Source organism: Danio aesculapii, chromosome 7, assembly GCF_903798145.1.
Source record: "Danio aesculapii chromosome 7, fDanAes4.1, whole genome shotgun sequence".
NCBI classification, from domain to species: domain Eukaryota; kingdom Metazoa; phylum Chordata; class Actinopteri; order Cypriniformes; family Danionidae; genus Danio; species Danio aesculapii.
In genome coordinates, this window is record NC_079441.1 from 36,670,566 (window position 1) to 36,690,116 (window position 19,551).

The 19,551-nt window shown below is 35.9% G+C and overlaps 1 protein-coding gene across 1 annotated transcript; it reads right to left on the reverse strand.

Moving 5' to 3' along the window:
* Positions 1–2,919: 2,919 nt before the first annotated feature.
* On the reverse strand, positions 2,920–17,754 carry heatr3 (HEAT repeat containing 3). Its single transcript, XM_056461808.1, has 15 exons — positions 17,515–17,754; positions 16,280–16,452; positions 14,549–14,636; positions 13,849–13,949; positions 13,524–13,633; positions 12,757–12,897; positions 10,634–10,938; positions 6,738–6,828; positions 6,394–6,548; positions 5,921–6,003; positions 5,694–5,830; positions 5,527–5,615; positions 5,291–5,434; positions 3,549–3,725; positions 2,920–3,193 (listed from the first exon to the last, which is right to left on the reverse strand). The coding sequence occupies exons 1-15, from the start codon at positions 17,647–17,649 to the stop codon at positions 3,080–3,082; spliced, it is 2,043 nt and encodes a 680-aa protein (XP_056317783.1). The 5' UTR covers positions 17,650–17,754; the 3' UTR covers positions 2,920–3,079.
* Between the last annotated feature and the right edge of the window lie 1,797 nt (positions 17,755–19,551).

The following is a 19,551-nucleotide window of genomic DNA, read 5'->3' on the forward strand; positions in this document are numbered from 1 at the left end:
GTAACTGGTGTGTTTTATGTCGTAGAATGAAACGTGAAACTATCTTGAGTTTGTGTTAGCCACGAACCTTATTTCAGCGATTTAACTGAAATCCCATTGAAAAAAGCCATTGACTTTGGGACGAGGGAACCGGAACTGCTAAAATGCTAACTCGCCTATCGTCTGTCATGTTTCAGATGTACCCTGTAAAAGGTGGCGCTAATCCAATGAGCCGTATATCTAGCGCATGGGGTCCCACTGTTATCTCCTAATTGGATTATTTTGTAATGCACTGACAGAAATTAGATTACGGGGCACAGGAGTCCGCGAATAGAATATAAACAGCAGTATTATTACAGTGGGACAGGTCCATCCGACTAGCTAGTGTTTTTTTGTGCCATTTAAAGTGCAAAAAAATGGATGTGAGTGATATAGGCATGGGACGATAAACGTTTTCAATGGAATTTAAACTGCTTTCGTATAAGACCATATATATCTCTTAAAGCAGCGCAAATGTATGTGCATGCTATGATATTATCATGTATGTCTTATTGTGCAATAATCTGGGGTCAAGCTACTCAATCAGTTGTTAAAACTGCAATGTCACTTTACAAATGAACTTTAAAGGTAATAGATCAGAAACCAATATAGTGGCATCATTGTCAAATTCTCAAAAATATCACTTCAGTTTTGATGTTTTTTTATTAAGTTTTCATAAAAAAAACACTTTGAAGTGTAAACATGGTCTTGCCCTTGAGTTGATATATAAATCCAGCTGTGATGGGGCAAAGACTAGAGGGGCAGCAAGTGGGAATTGTAGAATCAGCAGATGCAGAACCACTTTGGGTCAGTCATCTTTTTCAGTGCGAGGTTCACATCTGTGAAATGCCATGCCTGTTGATTTAAAACTACAATCAGAACTGCCATTTTTTTTCTGTAAAGCTGAAAGAATGGTAGAAATCTTTACAGCAATTTGAACATTAAGTATTATTCTTTCAGGTTGGTCAGGTTTACATTTCTCTTTAGTAAGCAGATTGGCTTAGATCTTGTGTGTGTGGCTCTGTATATACTGTACATGTTTGTTGTAGTGTTTTGTTCTTGTTTGCCTATTTTTTCATTTTTTAATGTAAAGCCTAACCAGGGACAAGGACTGCAAATTAGCTGTATGGTATATGCCCTATGTACTCGACATCGGTTGTTTTATCTAGTTTTTTTAGGGCAATAGTATCTCTAGCTGAAAAGGACCCTCCACATCAAAAGCTACTGTTCCAGAATAATTGTAATGTTTCCTAAAGTAAAATATATTATGTTCAATGGGGGGAAATGTTGTTTTTTTTATACTCAGACACAATATCGTGAAACTGTGATATTTTTATCCAAGGGTATCAATCTTACCAGCCCATGCCAAGTGTGATAATTTATAATAAATCTTATTGCGGATATCTACTTGATGTTAAAAAGGTGATTCTCAATCATTTTCAAAATGATGTAAATGATGAAATTGTAAAAGTAAATACATATTTCATAATTATTATTTAATATTCTTGTTTTAATTATAATGTCATTTTTTGATAACGTGTATCGATCATATTTTATATTGCTTTATATTGATTAGATTTGATAAATATTTTACTTATTTTGTGTTTACTAATCTCAAAATGTTACATGTTTTTATTAAATTCAACGTTATATACAGTATATTTCTCACATTTTCTTCAATGTTTGTACTCAGGTTGACTAAACCGGCCCATTTTTAAACGTAGACTCTAAATAGAAAGCTTAAAAATCCTTAAGTAATATTTAATATGTTTTATACTTCATTTTTTCTACAGCTAGATATGCAAAGCTAATGAATCACGGCTGTTTATGAGGTATATTAAGATAACTAAAACCTAAGATAACACATATATATATATATATATACACAAACTACAACTTTTCTCCACAGACAGGTTTATGAGGGATCGAATACAACTAATAAACATCTGATAATCCACTGTTGCTCTGGTGTGGGCCATAAAGTGCTACATAAAAGCGTTTTGCTGTTCTCACATTATGATGGACTGGGTCAGAGGGGAAACTGAGCAACATAACAGTGTTCATAAAGTAATCTCCAGGCGCTGATCTATCATCATTTCTCAGATACTCCTCTTTCAGGACAAAAACAAGCTTTACAAAAGGCAAAATAACCTGGGCTTTAAAGAGAACTCTCTTATGGGACTGGGTGGCATTGTTTTGTTTGCGGTTTAACATACTCGCTGAAATTTAGTCAAAACCAATCCAGCCAAAAGACCTTTCAAAGGTAAAGTTCACCCAAAAATGTAAACGTATTCACCCTGGTGTGGTTAATATAAGGTTTTTTTATTTTTCGGTTAAACACAGAAGATGATAATTTGAAGAATGTTGGAAACCAGTAGTCACTCACAACCATAGTAGTAGGAATAAAATATACTATGAAAGTGAATGGCTGCCAATTTCCACCATTTTACAAAATATCTTTTGTGTTCAACAAAAAAAAAGAAACTCAGGATCAAACGGAGGCTGAGTAAATGATGAAAAATCAAGAACTCACACTCGGATATTGCTTGATATTATTAGCAGGTTTTGCATGCTGTCTCAGGAGAGAACTCTGAGCTCAGGGCTCCCGCCTGGTCAAGGAGCATGTAAGGAGGTACAAGATCAGCAAGTTCTCTAGAGCTCCCCTTGGTAAAGGAGGAAAGGGTGGAGACGGGAGGGATTCTTTAAAAATGAGGGTGTAATGTTAGTTGGGCTATTTATAGTGAGTTTGGAATGATCCGATTGGCTTACTAATGACTACAGATGAGATACCAGCTGCGATCAATCATATCACGTGCTCCTCTTGAAATTAGTTTGTGAAACTTCACTTAATTTTTTTGGCTGAACTATGCTTCTAATTCTTAAAAGCACCACAAGAGGTCATTGTGATAGTTAATGCTTTAATTAAAGCACTTATATGTTTGGTTTTACAAACATTTTTTTTATCTTCATTTCCTCACATAAACACTCTCACATAAAAATAAAACCAAAAAGGAGTATAAACAGAAAATGCTAAAGAGTTGCTCTGCTGATCACTGAAATCTCATTTTCTCTGCAGGTTCTCCAAGTAGCCGATGAATCTCTTCAGGTTGATCCTTATGTTGTCCAGAACACAAAGCTGATCAGAGCTGTATTTTCCTCTGCCTTCTTTTCGCAGCTGTGAGGAAACAAGCGGTTAAACTGTGAAAAGCCTGCCATCTAAAGGCCGAAGAACATGCAGAGATCCAGCATTGGCCATGCTGTGGATGGATAAAAGCAGCTGAAAAAGTACTTTAAAGTTATAAAGAAGAATGTTAGCCAACCAAAACAGATCTGTTGAGCTGGTTTCAGAGCTTCTTTCTGTCAGCCAGAGACGTGCTTATGCAACAGAACTCAAGCTTGAACCTTGAGCTCAAGCCTGAACGTGTATTGGGAGGTTTTTCTGATTTAATATTACAGCTTGGGCGTGTGAATGTGATGGATGAGTGCTCTTGTATATTTCTGGTAATATCTCTTGTTGGCTTTAAACAAACCTTGGCTCTAAAGCCTGGCTGAAGGGCTTTGAGAGAAGAAAGCAGGTCAATATTTTTTCCAGCTTTCTCCGCTTCATCGCCATCTGCAAACACGTCGAAGAGAGCATCCAGAGCTTCCCCACACACAACCAGGTTTGCATCCTTTGTTGCAACATTTAGTAATGCATTTCCAATCAGCTGCAAAAACAGATATCGACAAATGTTCATGCAATGTGATGACAAATACACTCCAACAATACTGTTCAGTGATTATCTTCAGAAAGCACATGCCCATTTTATCATACATTTCTCATTTGCACATCAAAATATTTATTATTAAAGTGCAGTAGAATGTGATATACATGTAGCCATTTGTAATTCAATTAAAACATTCTACCAAATATACTAAATAAAAAACAATGAATTAACAAATAAATATGATATGTCACATTTTTGTCTATGCTAATAATTTAATGTTGCTTTAAGGATGGAAGAGCTGACATTCACTTTAAAAAAGGACATGTACATGTACTGTTTGCTCAAACTTTTTAACCTCTTAAGGCCCAAGGTCTTTTTTTACATGCATTTTTTATTTCTCTTTGCTATTTGGGCTTATTAGAACCTAATTAGAATAAAAACCTAAGTATCATCTATTGATATGATGTACTTTTAGAGAAAAATTATGTCCATATATGTGGACTCGTGATCCGAATTTACATAAAACCCTTTTTCCTGAATTTTTTAAATGCATATGTAACATAGAATTTTCTTTTAAACTTGCTTTGACTATCAGAGAGTAAAAACTATTTTCCCCATTTTAGACAGTTAAAAATCATGTTTGGGACATTTCATATACTGCAAAACAGTTGCAGGATGACACTGTATGTCTGTACCAAAATATAAAACATTCTAAGTATTTTAAATAGCTACTTAAAAGCTAAAATGTGCTGTCCACGTATGTGGAGACTCAAGCCCTAGGAGGTTATAAATGTGCTGAATGAGCTTTTTTTGGAAGACAACTTAATAGTTTTGTGTTCAGTTTAATTAAATTTGTTAAAACTAATAACTTAGCTCCTTTATGTTGTTCAAAAACAAATTGATTGTGTGACACCCAGATTGTGTGACACAGTGTTAAGCTTAATTTAACAAAACAAATATAACAAATTGAAACAAGTCTTAAATATCTAAAAGCATTACCTGCATTAGAATGCATTTAGAATGACCCAATTTGTCAAGTTATCCAAGCAAAATATATATCTTTATGGTTTTTGTCTTTTTACATTTATAAAATATGCTTAGTTAAAAGGATGTTTTACTAACTCAAAACTTTAAATTCTGTCATTTTTCCATCCTTCACTTGTTTCAAACATTCTATTAAACATAATGGAAGATAAACTTAAGAATGTTTGGAAAAAACAGACATTGACATTCACAGTATTTTCTGTTCCTACTATTGATGTCAATGTTATTTCTGACATTCTTCAGAATACCTTGTTTTGTGTTCAACAGAATAAAGACATTCATAATGGTCTACAGCCAAATTTAAAATTTTGGGTGAATTTTCTCTTCAAGTATACCATACAAGTGAGTGCATTTTCCTGAATATCAACAAATCAATTTGTTAATAGGTCAACTAATCATTTTGACCACACATTTTCTGTTTGCACAACAACAAGAGTTTCAAAAAAGCTGAAGCAAACATTTTGTGTGAGTGTCAGAGTAGCACTGCAGCTTTTTGTAAAATTCTAACAATCAGTATTTACCTGCAGAGTGTCTGCTGTGTTTTTGTCTTTGGCAAGTGAGCTTCCTGTGATTCCGAGAATGGCAAGAGCATTAACCTTTACACTGACCAGATCGCAACTAGTGGCTGCCTCACAAAAACCCATCAGCTGATGTGGAGTCATACACTGCAGAATTCATAAAAAACACAGTGTTTCAAAAAACAGATGCTTGAAATCATTTCACTGAAGTAGGAATAAATGAAGATTGTGTTTTTCACCTGAGAGATGTTTTTGGTAGCCATGATCTGAAGCAGAGAACGAAGAGCACTAGTCACAGCCTCAAGGAACTCCTCATCCTTTAAAACCTCTAGAAATTAATTTATAATAACAGAAAGTAAGCAACTGCCCTGCTTTAAGTGAATAAAAACAAATCGGAGGCGTCTACCTGCTGAGCTGAAGACCAGTGAGGAAAGATGCTGAGCCACAGCCTGCAGACCTGAAGCGCCACCAAGAGACTCTGTGTCCATAGAGGACAGGATATTATGGAGACATGTCAGTGCCCGACACTGTACCCGCTGCATCCTAGAAAAAACAAAGCACAACAGTGTCAGATTTATATTTTCATATATTTGTATAACTCTACAGACCATTACAAAGACAAATGTATGTTACTTTTTCAAGAGACATTTCCAGGAAGAATCTTTACTGCAGAGCTCAAGAGCAGCAGCACTGGGGAACTCAGCCTTCTTCAACACCTGAAAGCAACACCTAAAGTGAATGCACATATCTGTGACACAAGAACAGCATCTTAAATCTATTATACAGGCGGGTTTTTGTGCTTTTGACAACTCTGTGTATTTCAAGGAGTTGTCAGATACATTTTTTGTGTATTCCCCCCCATTTGTAGGTGAAACAATGTTTTAGTAACACCTCAACGTTTTGTACTGGGTTCCAATATTTCTTTATCACTGGCCAAAATTAGTTCAAGGTTTAAATAACTGTTTTCAAACACAATACATATATTACTGTACCACCTGGCTACCTTGAAAATATAACGATGTAATTTATTAGCATTTTTGTTTTGTTTCCCAGAGCAAATGTCTAAAGATCTTTAAATGTTCATTTTATTACTATTTATAATGTACCTGCTGAGGTATGCTGTGGTTGAGCAGGACTGTGTGAAGTTCAGCAGACAGACAAAGAGGAGAGAACAAGCTGGAATTAGTGTCTGACATCCCATCAGCACACATTTCGCTCTCGTCGCTGCTGGACATCTCCTCCCATTCATCATCGGAGGGCTCTGCACACATACAGATACAGACACATAGACACAGAGAAAGAGCCAATATCCTCTCACATTATCCTCTGCCTCATCTTTGCCGACACATACAATGAAATCATTCCTCCAATTTTAGCACATTTTACTGGCTACAATAATCATGTCTTGCCTCAAGCACCGGCTTGAATATGAACACACACATACACTCACCATCGGAGCAGCACATGTTGACGATGATCTCCAGAGACGTTTGCTGTGCTGACAGCAGAGCTTTGGCCTCTCGCAACTCCAGTCTGTCTCTCTAGAAACCCACAGGCACACAAACAAAAAGCATTTGTTGAGGGTCACCAATTCCAAACACATACAGTGATAGTTAATTTTGATTTAAAACACTTTAAGGGATAGTTTATGCAAATATATAAACGTCCTCATGAACTGGTTCCAGACTTATGAATTTCTTTCTTCTGTTGAAAAAAGGGAAGATATTTTGAAGAATGTTGGGAAAAATCAGCCATCGACTTCCATAATAGGAACAATAGGCTGCTTTTTCTAGCATCCTTCAGTATGTCCTCCTCTGTGTTCAACCGAAGAAAGAAATTCAAACAGGTGTGGAACAAATGGAGGGCGAATAAAATGATGACAATTATTATTATTATTTTTGGGTTAACGCTCTCTTTGAAGGAGGGACTTAGAATAGGTCGCGGCCCAGTACTGGCTCATGAAAGAGATGCTACTGGGCCAAAAATGTACAAGTACTCTATATGCAGTCCCACTATAGTGAGTTTCACCTTTAAGAATCAGTATCCATATTTGTGCACTTCACAGGCCAGACACAAAGTGCTGGGGTCCGTTCTTCGTACCTCGCTTAAATGATCTAAGATGATTTGGCAGATCCTGGATCTTTTAATCTTGATAACTGATCTCTGGCTAATTTGGTTCTTCAAACAAGTTTGCAAATCAGATTAAAATGTCTGGATGAATTGATCTGAGATCGCTGCGTGTGTTGTTAAGGACAGATCTATCGATCCTCGAAATCATGATCAGCAATGCAACGATTGGCTGACGGCACAGCAGCATAATTACATCATCTGATTAATAATGAATTATCCATGTGAGCAAAATTATATAAAATTCGTTAATAGTAAATGGTTTGGTAAATATAATCCGCAATAACTTTACACATGTGTTGTGGGCTGCATCCTTTATACTTTCATGTGACGAGAGTATTTAGCAATTTGTTTAGTTTTACATTTTAGATCGGATTTTCTTTACTATAGCCTAAACCTTTTTCAGTTTCTTAATCAACATAGGAAATTTAAATTAATTTTGCATCAAAAAAGCATTTTGATTTTGGTAAAGGTGTCTGCAACTTTTGCAAAGCATCAAATCACCGTCATATTAGCTGTCAAAACATGCATAACTGCATAAATTATTACTCCTTTATAAAAAACAAACAAAAACTATTGAATATTGTGCATGTCTATTATTTTACATAAATTGTACTAGAGCTGGATCGGTACCTTTAAATAATAAACATTTGTATCTAAAAAAATCCATATTAATAATGTTCTCTTTGATCCCCTTGGGGAGAACCACCTCGTTTTTGTACTTTTATTTACTAAGTTTTATTTATATATATTTATAAACTTATATGTATATAAACATAAATATTATTAATTATTTAATATTAATTATTATAAATGTGTGTATACATATATATAAACTTAAAAAAATATATATTTTACTTTTTTCCCAAGTGTATATAATCTATAGATTAGTACTGTAAGAAAATATCAGCATTTGGTACGTACTTTCAGTATTACTTTTGCTTGAAAAGACCTTATCTAATCCTGTTTACATGAATTAAACCTGCTCCTTAAAAGGCTACCAAAGCTGTTGCTAAGAGAACAACTCTCGGAAGAGTTTTTGAAGAACGAAACGATCCTGGATCATGTCAAATAACCAAATCCAGCTAATTGAGTAATCCATGTATGAAGAACAGACCCCTGTTCCACATTTGTTTGTATGCAAACATTGTTTTCTATGGAGGTATGTATAGTCTGTAACAAAGTGATCAACACGAACACTGGTCTGTGCTATAAATAAGATTGGAGATCCCTGCTTTAAGACATTGATATAATTTGTACAAAACTGAAGAACAAATTGACAACAATGTTTGAACAATTTGCTCCAACTGGTAAATACCTTCAAACTACCATTGTTTGTGGCAATTGCATAATCGGTACAGTAGTTTTGGCTCTGAGGCATCACCTTCATTAATATGCTAAAACGTCCGGTTCACTTATTTTGTTCAGTTCATCGAGGTCTGACATCCACAAGTAAAAGGATGAACACACGGGAGAGATCTGTTATAGTAGAAATCAAAGCTCTACATCTAACTGAAAGTGATGCCAGCACTCTTGGCTCTGGAAAGATTGCTTTGGTTCCAGATACAAATTAGGTCACAAATATGAGGCGCTGGATCAGATCTCACCTTGAACTTTAAATAAGGACAACATCCAGAACATCCTATGGGCAAATCAACAGCAAAAGCAGCTCAGAGTGGTTACAGCAGCCCTACACACTCATATACACAAGTTGAGACAGTCACACTGTGTTTAGAGATTGAGGACCATCTGGCTCTGAGGGACAGATGTGCCATCACTGGAGTTTACATGGGGTGAGGGAGGAAGAGTGCAGTAGGGAATGCACTCAGCCCGTCCTCACACTGGTCAAATCTGAGCCATGTGACACATTACGCCAATAAGTCGAGACTTAGGCCCAATCCCAATTCTATTTTTCTTTTTCTATTTTTATACAACCGAGGGTTAAGGGGAAGGGCTTCAAAATTTACCCCTAAGAATTGGGACAGCACTACAGCACCTGCACACGTCATCATATGTTTTCACGATCTCTTGCTTCATGTGAGATCAGACGATGGCGACTGCTGTAGTTGTTCCAGTTGTGCTATTTTTTTGGGTATTTATCTTCAGGAAATCACTGTAGGCCTACATTATGCTATCATAATGGGCTAATGTGGCAATAAGATCGTAACTGTACAGTGTATTTACACAGTGGCCATATTCATCTATGTAAACACAAAAAAACAACATTAACATTACAGCAGACACTGTAAAAAGGTCATTCTGAGCCACTAGACGTTACTGACAGGGGATTCGAGTGTTACTGAGTCTCAGAATGTTGTGGGACTGCTGTACAGGAGTTATTATTAGGGATTATAAATCGCGAAATTTAGCAGTTATTTTTTAGCGTTTTTTTAAAAGCATGACGGTAAAGCACGAACGTGGTTATGAATGTATTAAAACATGTGTTTGTTTGTCGTAAAAATAATTCATAATAATGACAAAAATACTGGATTTGTGGATCTCCTTACTTCCGCGTTCAGCAATACTGCCGCTGTGGCAGGTGTATTCTGGGAAATTTTCTTACCCGTTGTTTTCGAGTGTGGTCCAGAAAAATCTTCGTTCGAAGGGCTATTAACCCCTTCCCCTTAGCTCTACGCATTCAAGCTAAAGAGAATTGGGACACCTCTACCCCTTGGCGTGCACACACAAAATGAGGGCTAGGGGTAAGGGGAAGGGCTAAGGGGTAGAATTGGGCCTTACTTTATTAAGCATCTGTGACCTCCATATGCACTCTAATCCAGTGATTGCAGGGGGCTTCAGGAGGACATAAATGTAGAGATGCACCAATCTAATGCTCAGTATTGGTATCAGCTTTGAGACTGCCATTCTTTGACCAAATCAGATGTTGTGTGTAATATAATGTGTGATATTGCTAATCCACACAAAATGAATAAACATAATAAAGCACAGCAAATATTAAAATGTTATATATGGTATATTAGAAATATTCCACTATATTAAAGTCTTCTGAGATCATGCAACAGATGTGAGATACAGATACAATTAAAATACAATTAAACTCCTCCAGTCTTATTCCACTGAAGCACAAATTATGATTTTTCTACAGTGAACAATCATGTCAGTAAACAATAACATTATTTTTCTGTGGACTGGCAAAAATATTCATGAATGTTATGAATATGCAGAATAAAAAACAAGTCATGGCAAATTATAACTCACAGGCAAGAGATCAGAGATGTCGTTTTTGGTTTTTGACATACTGGGCTTTCCTCCATTTATCTTCTCATCATTCAATTCCTCCTCCATCTCTTCGGCCTGAAGCCCTGCAGGCCGCTGGTCTGTCTGATGTGACTCTGTGACAGATGTGGTGTCTTTAGACAGATGGGCAGATTCAGCTCGCCACAGCTGTGGGATGAGCTCTCCTGCGTCCAGACTGAGGCTATGTGACAGTGTGCTGGCCAGTGCGGTCAGTGTGTGAGACTGCTGAGCTGAGGACAGACCGTTCTTCAGATTCCATAAAGATCCTGAAGGACGGAGGAAAGACAGACAACTGTTAATCAAACGAAACATCCATGAAATTCATGCTTCAACTTAGGGGTGGGGGGTATGACCAACAGGCTATTTCACAGTATAAATAATTGTATTTCATAGTAACGATATACTTCATAATATAGTTATTTTAATAGGTAGTTATTCCAGAAAACCAATGAAATAGAGATTAAATAAACTAAAACACTTCATAAAGGTAAAGGACTTCACATTTTTTCATTTTTTGGAACTTGTTAAATATAATAATGGTGCAAATAGGATTTTTTTGTCCTTATGTCCGAGCTGATGCAAATACCTATTCTGTTTGTGTGTTTTAGGAAAGTGTTAATTTAGAGGTTAATTTACAGAGTTTTAAGATGTGTAATGTAGTGTTAGCTTCTCAAAATAAATGAAAATCAGACTTGTGATTCAATGAACCCCAATTGATGCTTTGTTCCTAGCTAGAACTAACTTTTTTATTAATTTTTTAACACAGCAGTCTCTGAACAAATTTCTCATGGGCCAGGAACTAGGATTCAGCAGAGGGCTGCTTGAGAGCAATTTTCTAATAAAACAGTAAAACAGAGCAGATACTGAATTAGGCACTATATGATTGGTGCCATTTTTTTCATATACTGACCAAAATATCAAACAAGACTAAGAATATTATCACATAACTTCATTTTATTTGTGTATTCTTCTAGTCAACTAGTGTTAATCGGTAGAGGCCATATCGCTACACAAGTGACTGTTTACTTGATGAGGCATATTGTACACAAACTTATTCTGTACTAACATTCGCAGGTTTTACGTTGGTAATTCAAAACAGTTTATCTAAATCATAGATAAAAGTTCACCTTGGATTGTTGACCTGATGCTGCTAATAGCGCTTCCCTCAGTCTCATGAGCAGTGTCTTGCTTCAGGCTCATACACACTGCATGTAATTGGCTCCACCCACTTATTTACAAGTCGCGGCATACAGGGAATTATAAAAAATCTATCACGGTTGACAATTTACTCAGCGGTAATCATACATACAATTCTACAAAAATGGCTTCAAACTGAGACAAAACTTTTTTGTTTCAGTGTTTATTTTTCTAGAGGTCATGCTGACATAATTACAAATTTACTTATCTGATAGCATTACCATTTATTTCTGTATAAGAAAAATAAAATGATAACTGCACCAAAACAGCAATACTGTTCAAATTAGAAGCCATTTCAGTCCACAAATCACCAATATTAACCATGATTTTACTGTGGTAATACTAACGCGACCTTATAATTATGGTATTTTCATATTGAATTTTATTATAAGCTACTAGAAAAGTAAAATAATTACAGAATAGCTGATGAGTAATTTCAGTTGGTATGCAAATGCATTACAACAACGCATTTGGGATACTATTTTTTCATAACTAAAAAAAGCCATATAGTTGTGCTACTTTTTACAATTGAATAGAGGTGCTAAACCTGTGGTTTTGATCAACAAATGTACAACATCTAAGGGTGTTACTATTTTTACAGATGGAACTATTTGTGGGTAATGAATCTTAATTTACATCTGCAACTCAACTCAAGATTCAGTTACTCTCAACTTAAGCTAAAGTCACACAGACGATTTTAAGAGGCAAAACTTAATATTATTAATATTATTATCAATATTACATGTTCAGCACTACAAGTTCAGGTGCTGGTGCTACAATCTGTAAGATTGTGACAGCAGTGCTCTCAAATGTTAGGATTGATTCCTCACTTAAGGTCTGACATAGTAGGCCTACACACACATTTAATGGACCATGTGCTGTTTTACCTGCAGCCAGTGTGCGCAGGAGAGTATTCTCCATACTGGTTTGTGAGGAGGACAGAATGTTGTCCAAGACTCCAAACACAGCTGCATTCCCACTGCGTACCAGCTCTGAGTTCTCCTCTGTTACTGTGTGCAAACAGTGGGCTAGAGAGAAGAAAACACACACTCAAACAAACCACAGCAATAATGATAGTATGAGAACGACTGAAAATCAGCATTGAAATATTTCTGTATCTGTGGCTGGAAAGACTTTTTTTCTTTAGTCTCTCATGCTGAACGGGGTTTCACTCTTTAATCAAAATACTGTACAATATGTTTTTTTAATACACTTTTTTAAACACTAAAGGACAATTTACATAGCAAGTAAAGAAAATATAGTTATTCATTTGAAGGACACAGATAACATCAGTATGTCATGTCTATACATAAACTCATAGTGAGCACATAAAAAAACAGCAAGCTTTGAAGCAATCTTGATTAAAACAAACATCTGTCAAAGCGCTCCAAACAAAACATTTTCATACCCCACTCAGATATTCGCCAACATAACTTAATATATCTTAAGATGTATACATGTTATTTATACATATATATTTATTTCTGAGATGATAAAACAGAATTACTTCAGCAGTCATTATTGCAGTTTTCACTATCACATGGTCTTGTCGCTGATTTGGTGCTTATGAATTCTAATTTATCAGTGCTAAAAACAATGTTAAAAAGTTGTACTCCTGGACCTTAAAAGTTAGATGACCATAATAGTGTGTCACCTGCTGATATTGCCAGCTCCATATTCTGAGGGTGCTTTTGTAGACATTGTAGAAGAACATCCACAAGTCCAGCCTTGTTAAACACAGACACTGCTGTGCTGCTGCTCTCACTACAAAACCACACACAAAAAAATACAGAAAGACAGAAAACATGAATTGGTATATTCAATGTGCCAATTGATCAAACAAATTATAAGTGTCGTATTTTCACCTTGCAAAACACAGCCAATATATAAAGCATGATGATGTGCTGTCATATCAATCAATCAGTCTTGACTACCTATTTGTGACTTGGTACTTGCTTTCGGTTTAAGTTCATTCTTACCAGAGGTTCCAAAGTAAATTGACTGCTTCATTGGCGACATCTTCCACTGAGGTTTTCTGTCCTTTCTTAGAAGGAGAGTTCACGCCAAAGCCTGCACAACACTGTTTTCCACAAAAAGGCACAACACAGACACACACTCATTAAAAAGAGCTTTTTCCAATATAACTGTCTATTACAATCTATTACAATTCTAAAAATCTATTAAATCTATTACAATTCTAAAAATCTATTAAATCTATTACAATTCTTTCATTCTTTCATTCTTACTAAGCAGTTCAGCCAACCTAACTGCCAATGATCTCGGGTGTGCCTGTGCTTTGTTTCAAACAGAGGAAGTTGTGCACCGGTATCTGATATACACATCAGCGCACAGTGCTTGTAAATGCACACCCTATACTGACACTGAGGAGAAGAAACAGTTGAATAAACTTGTTATTTTTATGTAAACTAAAGTTAATAATAAAGATATAATAATTATAATTATATATATATATTTTTTTTTTTCTGAGGACGGAGCTCTCAGACTTTACCAAAAATATCTTCATTTGTGTTCTGAACATGAATGAGGACCTCAGGGGTTTGGAAGGGCATGAGGGTAAGTAAACAAGATTTTTATTTTAGGGTGAACTAAATGACTTCATGTTGATTTTATGTTGTCATGCAAGTAACAGTTTGAACTGAGTTGTTTCAGCATTCATACCTCCCTCAGGAGAGCAGACAGAGGCGTCAGCACATCCTGTCTCACCATGTCCTCACATACTTCATGACCTCCACTGGCACTGAGATTCCTGTAAATAAATAAGTGTAGTTTTACTAAATTAATCGAGAAAGAATGTTATACACTAAAGCTGATCGTTAGACCAACTACAGCAGGAGACATCAAAGTCTTATATTTTATTGCAGGTTGTCAATGGAGGCAATAGAGGCCTTAAGGCGAAAAACAGGAAGAAAACCATTTTAGGACAATAAAATTGCCTAATTATTTTTTTTATTCATTATTTTAATCAGAATTTGCAATCTCTTTTAGTAATTTCACCACTGTAACACCAAATTGTACTGAAATGAAAACCATCATTGCTTTTTCCTGCGAGCATGTCAAAGCTGCTGATGTTAAATTAAATCTGCTGGAAAAACTGATAAAGCTAGAGGAGGCAAATCTATAGCAGAAGACTTGTGCCTTTGTTGGTAAAAAAAAAAAAGCAAGCCACCATGAAATATTTCACTTTCCCCAGTTAATACAGTTGAGAACAAAAAAGTACATCAGAGAAGAGACTAGTCTGACTTCATATATGAAACAATAATCACAAAGATGACACATATGATGCTTATTACACCAAGTCTAAAATACTCAGTTGTGATTCATTAGTCTTGTCATGCATTTCCAAGATACGTCCCATAACAAACAGTGGTAGTCTGGTAACAGTGGCAAACTGGATTTTGGGGGTTTGTTCTCCTTTTTATATTTTAACAGCTACTACCATCTTAACTCCAAAAGAGTAAATCATTAAACTGAAAATAAAACTGCAGGACTTCAGTATTAACAGAACTGTTTTACTGTTTCTTGCAGAATTATATCAACAAATAACATATTTATTGACCAATTTTATTTACTCATGCCATATGTGTTCGTTTATGAATCAGAATAATCAATAATAAGCAGTTGGTTGTATTTGATAAATAATTCTTCCCCTTTGCATCAGTGTCCTGATTACTTGTTCTGGGTTTATACTGCAGTAGCAACCAAACTGGTGTATATAATCCATTAATTAACAAATATAGTCTGCATTAAATTTGCCACGATGTATTTATGTTGTGCGCTAAAGCCATCTTTCGGATGAGAGGTTAAACCGAGGTCCTGACTCTCTGTGGTTATTAAAAATCCCATGGCGCTTCTCATAAAGAGTAGGGGTGTAACCCCGGTGTCCTGGCCGAATTCCCTTCATCGGTCCATCATGGCCTCCCAATCATCCCCATCCACTGAATTGGCTCTATCACTGTCACTCCACTCCACCTACAGCTGGTGTGTGGCGAGTGCACTGGCGCCATGGTCCTGTGGCTGCCGTCGCATCATCCAAGTGGATGCTGCACACTGGTGGTGGTGTGGAGAGACCCCGCTCATGATTGTGAAGCGCTTTGGGTGTATGGCCATACACGATAAATGTGCTTTATAAATACACATTACTTACTTACTTACTCTATAACATATGCATGTACATTGTCATCCTAATTGTTTGTGTTTTTTTTTTTAAAGTTTTTTTAAAAAACCTCTAAAACAGCTAAGCAAAAACAAAGACTTAAAATTTTTTGGGAGAGAACATCCAGACCTCTACATCATCATGTGCCACCTTCAATTCAAATCCCACCAAATGCCATTGATAAATATAGTTTATGCACTTCAGATCCTGTGTCTGTGTCATGTGTGTGTGTTTACCTGAGTGCTCCTGTAGCAGTTTCTCTGACTGTCAGGCTGTGATCAAGCAATAAAGGTCCTATTTTCCTCACTGCATCTCTCTGGAGGTATCCTGGTATGGTTTGATTCTGCTGGACAATCCGAGAGATACTGGCACAGGCATACTCTCGCACATCTGCTGAGGGACTCTGCAACTAGAAACACACACACATAGAGTATGAGAGTCACATTTAAATAGAGCTATATCTGAATCCCTCAATAGGGGCAGAGGAAAAACTGGCAGTTTCAGAGTAAGATGAGCCGGCTACAGCTTGCTTAACAGATACACCAGTCAGATCAGCGGTGAACTGGAAGCTTGCTGACTCGTTTCCTCTATTCAACTTGCTACTATCCATTCATCCCATCATTCAAAGAGCAGGCACACTTGCGCATGTGAAGGTACCACATTTATGCTGAAGATTTTATCATGGTTTATGTTCTATCACAATATTGATGTGGAATGAAGCTGCAAAAACAACAGGTGTAGTAAAAACAACAACTCTGATTTATTGAACTGAGTTTTAGAGCAAACTAAATTTTTAAACAAATTAGATTGCAAAAGGATTACAAAGAGTTCAATTTATAAGGTCTGTGGTGGTGAATAAAAATGTAATAACAATAATTAATAAATGACCTAAAATCAGTACTGACTTTGTTATGTTAATATTAGTTTGCAAACATACAGCTGAGCTTATTTAGTTATTACATTTATTCAATAAAACAGTTAACATCATCTAATATGTGTTTTACAAGTAGTTTTCATTATCGGTTGAGTTTAATTAACTGATGTTAACTAATGCTGACTTGCAGTGAAGTTTTAACACACAGTAGGTCTACAAAGAATCAGAACGTTATCAGTCAACACCTCTGTAAATTGTTGGCCGGATTAACATGTCAAAATATTGTTTCATATGAAATTATCCAATAAGTCTTCAAGCACTTCAATACAACAATTACCTGAAGATGCTTAAAATGCACTGTAAAATATGAAACGATGAAAACTTTTTCCAAGGCATTTATAAGTGCTCATAATAACAATATCATGCATTTCCATGTTGTGTTATTGACTATTATGTCTAATGTTAGACACGCTCAACACACAAGCCATATTTAGACATGACACTCTAACGCTGTTTTATCTACATATTTCTGACATTCTGCTTTCTAAATGAAAAGTACAGCAGCTCTTCAGAGTTGTGACAGCCGTGTCAGCTTACTTTTTCCAGTAGCTCAGCTGCCGGAGAGTCTTCTTCATCTTCTGCTTCTTCAACAGTGTTTTTAACAGCAGTTGCTGCAAGACCGTCGGGAGAAAACTGCGACCTTTTGAATTTAGGATTCTTTGTTTTTCCCATTATCAACTGTGTTTGGACTACACTTGGCGTGTAATATCAATTCTCTTGTATTTTAAACTCGCGTAGACTCACAACACGAGCGACCATGTGGACGTACGACGCTGCCGTAAACTGAAACGAACTGTCGCGCGAAAACTGTCGTTGACAGTCGACAGCGCCACCCCGTGGAGCAAAGCACACTTCAGGTTTCATAGAGAAATCAGAGAAATCGCTGCACTCGACAAGAAGAGTTCCTGGATGTCAAACGGTCAGTATCAAGCCATCTGTTTTCTCTATCTGAAGTCCCCACCGAAGAAACCATAAATCTAACCCGAAACGATTTGATCTTGTTACAGATGAACTCCTCCAGGAGAGCCCATGTCTAATCTCAAACAAAAAGAGTGAATTTGTCCACATGGAGCTTCAGATCTGTCTGAACGGTCCCTCTCAGAAACCTGGAATAATGAACAAACACTAAACTTAAGCATCCTAGACCTAACTACAAAGAAATGAGTTAATATTACGCCGTACTTAAATGTATAGGGGAGTATTTTACACCAACTATTTTCAGACCAGCATATGACTATAGCAAGGGACCAGCAAACCAGAATACACACCTTTCCAGCATAATGGTATATATATATATATATATATATATATATATATATATATATTACTGTTCAAAGGTTTGGGGTCAGTGATTTTTAAGTGTTTTAAAATAAGCTTCTCCTGCTCACCAAGGCTGCATTTATTTAATCACAATACAGTACAAATTGTAGAATTGTGAAATGTTAAATGTTAAAGATGAACTTTCAGCTTCATTACTGCAGTCTTTAGAGTCATGTGATCTTTCAGAAATCACTCTAATATTAATTATTATTCATTCATTTTCTTTTCATCTTAGTCCCTTTATTAATTCTGGGTCACCACAGTGGAATGAACCACCAACTTATCCAGCATTTGTTTTACGCAGCAGATGCCCTTCCAGCTGGAACCCATCTCTGGGAAAAATGTATTAATAACAATAATAATAATTATTATTATTGTTATTAATGTTAATAGTAATAAAAGCAATAATAACAGGGGTAATCATTTTATTTGAAACTACATACAATAAGAAAACTGTTATTTAACATTTTAATCAATATTTAACAATTTAACCTTTTTTATAATAAAAAAAAACATGAAAAAAAACACCCTAAACTTTTGACCGGTAGAGAGAGAGAGAGAGAGAGAGAGAGAGAGAGAAAGTGTGTGTGTGCGTGTGTATGTGTGTGTGTGTGTGTGTGTGCGTGTGTGTGTGTGTGTGTGTGTGTGTGTGCATGTGTGTACAGTTGAAGTCAGAAATATTAGCCCCCCTGAATTATTAGCCCCCTGTTTATTTTTTCCCCAATTTCTGTTCAATGGAAAGAAAATTCTCTCAACATTTTTCTAAACATAATAGTTTTAATAACTCATTTCTTAAAACTGATTTATTTGATCTTTGCCATGATGACAGTAAATAATATTTGACTAGATATTTTTCAAGGCACTTCTATACAGCTTAAAGTGACATTTAAAGGCTTAACTAGGTTAATTAGGTTAACTGGGCAGGTTAGGGTAATTAGGCAAGTTATTGTATAATGATGGTTTGTTCTGTAGACTAGCGAAAAAGAATATAGCTTAAAGGGGCTAATAATGTTGACCTTAAAATGGTTTTTAACAAATTAAAAACTTCTTTTATTCTAGCTGAAATAAAACAAATAAAACTTTCTCCAGAAAAAAAAATATTATCAGACATACTGTGAAAATGTCCTTGCTCTTTCCTTGCCCTTGCTCTATAGGGTGGCTGGCTAATAATTCTGACTGCAACTGTATAAAAAGAAAAACTGTATATAAGAAAAACAACACATATCCCTGCCAGATAATATATAATATATATAA

Excerpts from the sequence above, each read along its gene's own strand:
- heatr3 (XM_056461808.1), bottom strand. The coding sequence starts at position 17,649 with ATGGGAAAAACAAAGAATCCTAAATTCAAAAGGTCGCAGTTTTCTCCC. Across the intron at positions 13,634-13,848 it reads AATTTACTTTGGAACCTCTG|TGAGAGCAGCAGCACAGCAG; the intron begins GTAAGAATGAAC and ends GTGGTTTTGTAG. Across the intron at positions 5,435-5,526 it reads CTACCAAAAACATCTCTCAG|TGTATGACTCCACATCAGCT; the intron begins GTGAAAAACACA and ends TGAATTCTGCAG.